This window comes from Chenopodium quinoa, unplaced genomic scaffold, assembly GCF_001683475.1.
Source record: "Chenopodium quinoa cultivar QQ74 unplaced genomic scaffold, ASM168347v1, whole genome shotgun sequence".
NCBI classification, from domain to species: Eukaryota; Viridiplantae; Streptophyta; class Magnoliopsida; order Caryophyllales; family Amaranthaceae; genus Chenopodium; species Chenopodium quinoa.
In genome coordinates this window covers 518,799-528,111 of record NW_018744026.1, presented here as the reverse complement: position 1 = coordinate 528,111, position 9,313 = coordinate 518,799, and the positions used below count along the sequence as shown (strand labels likewise).

The window sequence follows — 9,313 nt, the reverse complement described above, 5'->3', positions numbered from 1 at the left end:
CCCGTTTTGTTCCCACTAATGATTGCCTTGCAACACTTCATAAAAATGTACCTAAAATTCACCCTCGGCCCCAAATACAACTTTGTGGCCATCCAAAGAATCATGATCTCCTCCCTCGAAAGTTTCCCAAGATCTTGCTTGTTAAACACGGCATAGCCAAGAACCCTACAAAGAATCCTAAGGGCTGGGTGAATAATCTCACTAGCAAGCGACACCTTAGAGTCAAACGCCCTTTTATGAGCAATGTTTTTTCACCATGTAAACTCATTGTAATCAGACTTGATAAGGGAAACCAAGGGCTCAAAGATATCGGCATTGGGATTGAAACCAAGGGCTTCATTAAATTCGGCAAGGTTCACGGTATGCTTGACATTGAATAGTTGGAAATAGATGATAAAGTCGGTATCCCCCACCCTATTATACTCAAAAGTAGAGAAAAACTTATTGCAAGGTTCCAAATAGGTTCTAGGAGAAGACTTGACAAAATTGTCTAAACAAAGGGTACGGAGGAGGATGTCAAGATCGGAATCAACTCCTAACTTGACCATATCTTCCTGAAGATAGTTGCGGGTTGGTCTACACTTTCGGGTTTTCATTTTGTTATAGATTGGAACTTGTTTAGACCGATTGTGAAATTTGAGAGGGGGTAAAGGAAGAGGTGGGGCATCATCTTGAGGAGTTTGGTTGTTAGGAGGTTCGGTATTTGAAGGTTAGCCATGAGAGGATTGGCCTTGGGAGGATTGGCCGCGAGATTGGTTAGATTGCTTCTTGCTACTCTTACCCCTTCTTAAAAAATCCATAATCACCAAATTAGTCAACACAAGAAACAACTCAATCACCCCAAATACCAACACTACCACAAATACTTCAAACTACTTCACAACACCACCCAAAACCACCATAATTACAAAGTACCTGTTACAAGCAACACAACAACCAAAATCCAAACAACAATCAACAACATTAACAATCAATATCAAAAATAATCATCAATTACTCAAAATATTTACAAATTTACCATACAAATAACCATAAACATCATAGTCATGCTCAATTAAAGGGAAATCAAAACCAATGTATAATAATCAATTGAAATTGACAAAAATAAACAAAGGTTAGGAGTATACCAAGATTGGGGACTCAAACAAAGCTCAAAATTGCTTCAAGGACCCGAATTTCCGGAAAAACCACGAGAAAAGAGACTAACGTTGATGAAAATGGAGTAACATGGAAAATGTGATGGAAATCTGAGTGAAAACTAGGAAGAATTGTGTGAGAATGATGATTTGGGGTTAGGCTTTAAGAGGAGGAAGAGAGAGAAAGGGGAAAAACAAGAGGAGAGTGAAAAGTAAGAGAGGAGAGAGAGAGGAGCAATCCGAGTGTTTAAGTGAACCAGAACGCCGCGCCCTCTCCCGGTAGTGCCGCGCCCGAGCATAATCACCCGCGCCCGCGGGGAGGCCGTGGGGCAACCGCGGGCCCAAACTACCAAAAATGCTCAATTTTACATGTTAATGGGGCTACGCCCTCTCCAAAAGGGCCGCACCCTCTCAAAATTTGCCGCGCCCGCGGGAAGCCCTTGGGGCAGGTCCAAGCTGATCGATTTTGGCAAAATTAGCCGCCCCCTCTCTTAATCACCCGAGGCCTCTCTATGCCACCCGCGCACGCAGGGAGACTGCGGGGCAACCACAGGTTAAAACTGATCGGTTTTGGCCTCTTTCAAGAAAAGTGCACCCGAGGCATCTCCAAGCCCACGTGGTGCCCTCTCCCCTACATTCCAAATCCTTCTTTTTCCATTCTCATCAAACACCTTAAGTCCAAAGTTGATGATTGAAGGTAACAAAAAAAAAACCAAAAGCATAAGGAAAGGTAAGAACAAAAATCAACAAAGAAAAATAAAAGAAAGGAAAGAAAAGAGGTGAGAATCCGAGTTGCCTTCCGTAAGCGCTTTCGTTTAACGTCGTTAGCTCGACGTTTACCACCCATTCAGGGTGGCTTAAAGAGAATCATTTTGTGAACAAGACCAATGAACACTCCATCAAAATATTCCTTGAGCCGATGACCAATAACCTTAAAAGTAGACGAGGAATCCAAAGGAGAAATCTCCACGACACCATTATCAAAAACATCTTTCACCAAGAAAGGGCCACTCCATCTAGACATGAGCTTTCCGGGAAATAACTTCATTCTTGAATTGTAGAGGAGGACTTTGTCCCCAACACAAAACACTTTCTCCTCAATAAGATTGTCGTGAGATTCCTTGGAACGAGTTTTATAAGTGCTAGCACAATCGTAAGCATCAAGTCTAAGCTCCTCTAGCTCATGAAGATCCAACCACCTTTTCTCCCCCGCACTTGCCAAATCAAAATTTATCTTCTCGATTTCCCACAAAGCACGGTGCTCAAGCTCTACCGGGAGATGGCATGATTTGCCATAGACAAGGCGATAAGGAGTGGTGCCTATAGGTGTCTTAAAAGCTGTTCTATAGGCCCAAAGAACATCATCCAACTTGTCCGACCAAACCTTTCTATTTCTTGCAACCAACTTCTCAAGAATAAGCTTGATTTGACAATTTGAGACCTCGACTTGGCCACTTGTTTGAGGATGATATGGAAGGCCAAACCATTGTGATGAACCCCATGTTTTCTAAACATATTTTGAAAGGCATTGTGAACAAAATGAGAACCATTATCGCTTATCACCGCCTTAGGCACACCAAACCTTGGGAAGATGATTATTTTGAACAATTTCAATACCACCTTGTGGTCATTTGTTGGGGAAGCAATGGCTTAAACCCACTTAGAAACATAGTCCACCACCACAAGAATGTATTGATTCCTATATGAAGAAGGGAATGGTCCCATGAATTTAATCCCCCATACATTGAACACCTCCAACTCAAGAATAGGTTGTTGAGGCATCTCATTCCGCTTGGAGATATTCCCAACTCTTTGACATCGATCACATGACTTGACAAAGCCCCAAGAATCCTTTAAGATATGTGGCCACCATAAACCACTTTGAAGAACCTTAGTAGCGGTTTTTGAAACACCCATATGACCACCACTAGGATCCGAATGACACATCTTTAGAACACTAGGCACCTCTTCATTTGGAATACAATGCCTAAGAAAGCCATTAGCCCCTTGTTTATACAAGATGGGATCATCCCACAAGTAATGTATTGCCTTCCTCTTGAGTTTCTTTCGTTGGTTCTTGGAGAAAGAAGGTGGAAACGCCCCACATGCTAGAAACTTCACCAAATCAGCAAACCAAGGGAGCTCCTTTACCTCAATAGCATACAAGAAATCATCAAGCATTCTATCTTCAATTGGTGAACCATAATCATGAATTTGATCACCCTCAAGGCGAGAAAGATGGTCCGCCACAACATTTTCTGCACCCTTCTTATCCCTAATCTCTTTTTTTAAAAGTTTGTAATTCAAGCACCCAACGAATCAACCTAGGCTTGGACTCCTTCTTGGCAAAGAATTACTTGAGAGCCGCATGATCCGTGAAGACAATAGTCTTGGAACCCAACAAATAACAACGGAATTTCTCAAGAGAATGAACAATGGCCAAAAATTCCTTTTCCATTGTTGTGTAATTCTTTTGAGCCCCATTTAGTGTCTTGGTGACGAGGGTTGAAGCTAGGTCGTTGAAACTAACTCCAACCCAAGGCCAAAAAAATTTTATAATCTCTCAACACACCCTTATACAAGTATAATGGTAAGTCGAGGGTCGAACCACTAAGGAATGGAAAGTGATCTTATATTGCCAAGTCAAGCTATTCCGGAAAGGTTAGCTAAGGGTGTGAATGCTAAAAAACTAGTCAAGCTAAGTTTTGACAAATGTAATGAACACTAGGGCTCAGGATCCATATATACTTGTAACGGTTTCCGCTAATTGGGAAAGAATTGACTAAGTCGAGTGATGCGAGGGAAAACAAATCATGCAACCAAAAGAGCATATAAAGATATTTTCCTAGAGGTCTAACTAGCGTCAACTACGATAAACTCTAGCTAGGAACGTCACCAGACACCTCAATCGTTAAATGCAAGCCACAAATCAATGGTCCATATAAATGTGAACCTACAATGCAATCTAGTGTGAATAACTAGGGTGATCAAGCTTAAATCAAACACACACATGCACATAATCAATTAACCAATTTAATCACATCATCAATTTCCCCAAATTAACATCAATCCATTACTCATACATGCTTCACCATTACCCTAGCAAGAAAACTACTCACTAGCCATTGAAATCAAGATCAAAACAAGGCTAAACAACAAATTCATCATGATAAAATTAAACAAGCTAAAATAAAATCACAAATCAATCAAAATTCAATCAAACTTGAACTTTGGACAAAACAATTGAAATCAAACTAAAGTTCAAACTTAAGATTAAAGTAAAGAAAAGGAATCCTTACAAACTTGATCAAAGATCAAAGGAAATGGAGAAATCTTCAATCAATAACCGTAGGGAATAATTTCAAGCGTTAAACCCCTAGCTTGAACCCCACTGTGATCATACACTAAAGTACAGTGGCGTCCAAAAGGGAAGAAGATAGAGCAAAAGAGTCGCCAACAAGTTTTAAGAACTTGTAAACCGTTCATGGGATGAAGGTTACACCCCTTAACGATCCAAGAGATCGTCAACTCCATAAGGTCTAGAACCAAATAAGGGTTCGGGGATGAAGGTAAAAATCCAACCTAAAAGAGATTGAATCTACCCTAATAATAGGCCTCTACTTTATTATTATCGTATTCATGTGCGCTTTCTGACTAACATGTAATCAATAGGATTACCTTAAACCTGTTTAATCTATGTTGGTTGAATATAATGCACAAACAAATCTATTATTGGTGATCACTTAAAATTATAATAATATTAACTCTAACAAGATTATCAATTATCTTATTAAGCGTGATTACAAGTACCAATTCCCTTTAAACATACATAAAAGGTGTGATCAAGCAATAACAATAAACATCAAGCATCACATAATAATCAATCAACCATAATAATAATAATAATAATAATAATAATAATAATAATAATAATAATAATAATAATAATAATAATAATAATAATAATAATAATAATAATAATAATAATAATAATAATAATAATAATATTATTATTATTATTATCATAAATAAAATAATCATCATCAAAATAATAATAATAATAATAATATTCATAATCCTCATATATTATAACAATTATAATCATAATCATGTTCATGTTAATATTAAAGCATAATAATAATAGCAAGGTCCTAGGTATGATAGTAACAAGATTAATAACAAACCCTAGCATGTCACTAAGCAATAAAAATCAAATCTTTGACCCTAACATGATACTAACAATCATAAATATTAGGAAGAAGATAAAAGGCATCGCAGGAATCATAATAAGCATATTTGATATTATAACCTTTTCCCTAAACATGATACTAGGAATATCATAATAACAATTTAAACATGATTTCTACATCATAATATCAATTAAAACTATTAAAGTACTTACTTTGATGCCTTGTACCTCTTTCTAATAACAAAATATACACGTTAGTAACTTCAAGGAAAATAATAAAACAAACAATTGAATTAAATAATTGAAATAGAGATTTGGGACCAAACCCTCAGAAATTAAACCTTTCACATCTAGGACGAAGGCAACTTCGAATATGGCTAGGTGTTTCTAGATCTTGTGAATGCGGAATTATGTATGTGAAAGCAAGTTTAGGAAAAGAGAAAGAAAGAGAGATGGTGAATGAGAAGAGAATAAGAGAATTAATGATTGCGAATGAAAACTGGTTGTAGGTGAATATTGATGAGAATTGGTGAATGAAAATGGAGTTTTTAATACGTTATTTATAGAGAAAATCAGCCAAAAAGATAAAATTAACAAAACAGAGTCCGGCGCATGCAATACGAGATCGGCGCCAGCCATTGGCCATTGGCGCTAGGCGCCAATGCTGGCGCCAAGTGCCAATGCCTGGCGTTAGGCGCCAATCTTGTTTTTAACGCGTTTTCTAAAATATGATAAATTTTGCCATACAGGAGGATAAAATCGTATATTTTCCTCAAAAATGCTCTTTGATTTTAATTAAAACTCCGAACAGTCAACAAAAGTCAATTTATCAATGCTAATTGAATTAGGAATGAAAAGAACCTTCTAGAAGAATCTTGAAGACTAAAACCATTCCTAATTTCATTAGGAATGATAAATCATATTAGGCCCTCCTCTAGATCATTGGGCCGCATATAAGGCTCAAACCGGGCCCAGTTTATTAAATTGGCCATAACTTCCTCATTATTCATCGGAATTGGGCTTATAATATATCATTGGAAAGCTCTTGTCAAGCCCCATCCAACTACACTACTATTGGACTTATATCATGGACCAACCAAACTGGATTGGCTGTTTTCTTAAAATAAGTTTTCAAAAACAGAGAGAAGAGAAAATAAATTAAAACTATCCGCAACACTAGAATTTCCACACTTTCACTTCATTCGATTATGATTCGACGTGAAAGGTACTCATCACCGGGTTTGGTTTTGGGGAGACACAAATGGGTGTCTACAGAAGCCCCCCCTTTGACTGAGTTTGGAGAAACGCGAGTTTCGAAAACAAAAGTCAAAGTATCGATAGGGACGGATAATGATTCAGAATGTTCTGCGATCCTAAATCACTCTTATAACGCCGATACCTGCAAAACTAGCGTTAGTTAAACAGATAAAAGAGTTAAGAAACGCGTATCTTGCACCGTCGAGCACACGTCTCTGAAAGTAACTGAATGTTTTGATGACCTCCTACAAGCTAGAAAATGCCATCCCGCTTGAAAACCGCTACGCTCGTAACTGCTTCCTAATTAGAAGACTGCTTCGCCTGAAACGATTCCCCTCCGCTATGATAATATTCCACGTCCAAGGGAATACCATCGAAGATTGCTTCTCTTGAAACAATCCTTAGTTGTTTGTGACAACTCTCCACAATCTAGGGAATGCCACCTTGCTGTTTTGATGTTCACTTGTCTCTGAACAAAGAGCTTCTTTTCTTTTTTAGGATATGTTCACGCACCTCTGAACAAAGAGCTTCTTTTTGATATGATCTTCTGAATGATGTGTCCACGCGTCTCTGAACGAAGAGCTTTTAATGATAGGATGCCCACGTGTCTTTGGAGCAAAAGAGCTTGATGGAAATGTTCACGCGTCTCTGAACAAAAGAGCTTGAAAAGGATTGTCCACGCGTCTCTGAACAAAAGAGCTTGTGGAAATGTTCACGCGTCTCTGAACAAAAGAGCTCGAATAGGATTGTCCACGTGTCTCTGAAAAAAAGAGCTTTGATGATATGTCCACGCGTCTCTGAACAATAGATCTTGAATGATATGCCCACGCGTCTCTGGAGCAAAACAGCTTTGATGGAGATGTTCACGCGTCTCTGAATAATAGAGCTTCGGTACTTGAGTGTTTGGTGCGATAATATTCTGAAGAAAAATTTCCGAAGACCAACGTTTGTCGATCTCTAAAGCTCGCCTGAACTTTGCTTTCGCTAAAACCAGTATGTCGGTGTTTCCGTGATGAGCCAATTCTTAGGCATTTTAAGCTAAGTGAGACGATCTTTCATCAGGTCGACCACTTATTGTGATTGTAATCAAACTGACTACTTAATCATGTCAAATTGCTTATAGGCGCTAACTGGCGTACCAAGGAACCCGAAATTGCTGTATAAGATTGAAATCACCTTTCTAAGAGGCTTCGAGCTCTATCATTGCTCAGATATCTCTGACGTCAAGAATTGACTCTGTCGCCGAATGCTGTGATAGAGTCTTCCCTATTCTGCTGCACCTGTATTTATTTTTTACTATAGAACTTTTCCAATTTCTTTAATCATCTTAGGGTTGACCTAAGATTTAATGTTGCTTGACTCAATAACTTGACACGACTCATGGTATAAACTTGACTCGATGTGATTGACTGACTCGAGGTTGACTTGACTCGAAGTGAAATGACACGTGTGACTCATTGTGTACATGACTCGTGTGTGCATTGTAATGTGATCGTGTGATTCGAAAATGCAAAAAAGAAAAAAATTTCCGTCATTTTTGTGGAGGGTACCGACTTTCTCCCGAAAAAGAAAGACGCGAAAAAATAATCGAAGTGCTTAAAGATGCATGTTGAACGAGCTTAGTCAAATGTTGTTTGATACTATCTCTCAAGGTGAAAGGATTAATCCATCCTAGGCTATCTTAATGGTTGACTCCTTGATGAAAGTATTTGGGTAACTTAGGCACAGAGGCTAAGCACTTTATACTTCGATATGCAATGACAATTATGACTGATGAGTGATGTTGATATCACAAGGCATGCTGCAGCGTTATGTTAAGATTTCATGACAAAGGGTTCCTAAGGGAAGTATATTTGGTCATGTATTTGTGATGTGTGTGAAAGTGACAATAAAATTAGGCCGCAAGAGCTAAGTGTGTGGAAAGATATTATTTGTTAAAAGAGTCAAATGGTGGTGACTCTTAGGCTAGGTAAGCTAATGATGTAGGGATCAAGCCCCCAAGTCTAGCTCTAAGTGAATAGGGATGAGCATTGGAGATCCCTTGATATGATCATGGTGCAAGTGTGTGAATGTGAATATGAATGCATGTCTATAACGGCCGCACCTCGATGTGAGGTTGCCTACGTATCCGTTAGGAATCAGGCCGAACGTAGCTCTAGCCGAACCTCGCACAAGTGTGTATACCTTTAAAAGGTCTTTTTAAGGGTTGTAACGTGGTTAGGATAAGGGTTTGAAGAAGAAGGGATAAAGGCTCAAGACCCTAGATAAGCCCCAAAGGTGTGCAACCTCGTTTTTGAATCTTTATATTTTTATGCTTGAGTTTTTACTCTTTTTTAGCTCTCTTTTATCTTTTGCTTTAGCATCTATTTTATTTTTATAAGCGTGGGAAATCCCGATCATGCGGCCTATCACTCACTTGGCATTCATGTTTCTGAGGCACGGTACCGAGCACTTGTTAAGAGACGCAATCAGAGACGTGTTCTTATCGAAGATATTGTCATATCAAAGACATTGGAACACTTGCCCTTTTGTATACTTGTTTTCATTTTTTATTTTTGCTTATTTTTTGCTATTGGTTTATTTTGAATTTGCTCAAGCTTTCTTTAGAATTTCATAAGTTGCACATTGTCCCATCCCAAGATTAGATAGATGTAGGTTGAAAAAAGAAAGGTCTAACGTTAGACGAGGCTCAAAGTGGTTTATGAAGAAAGGATTGTAAATTTGAAAGGTG

The 9,313-nt window shown here is 38.4% G+C and overlaps 1 protein-coding gene across 1 annotated transcript; it reads right to left on the bottom strand.

Moving 5' to 3' along the window:
• Positions 1-1,983: 1,983 nt before the first annotated feature.
• LOC110690323 lies at positions 1,984-3,594 on the bottom strand. The gene is made up of 3 exons (XM_021867149.1): positions 3,494-3,594; positions 2,880-3,411; positions 1,984-2,643 (listed from the first exon to the last, which is right to left on the bottom strand). Exons 1-3 carry the CDS (start codon positions 3,592-3,594, stop codon positions 1,984-1,986), a joined length of 1,293 nt encoding a protein of 430 aa, XP_021722841.1.
• Between the last annotated feature and the right edge of the window lie 5,719 nt (positions 3,595-9,313).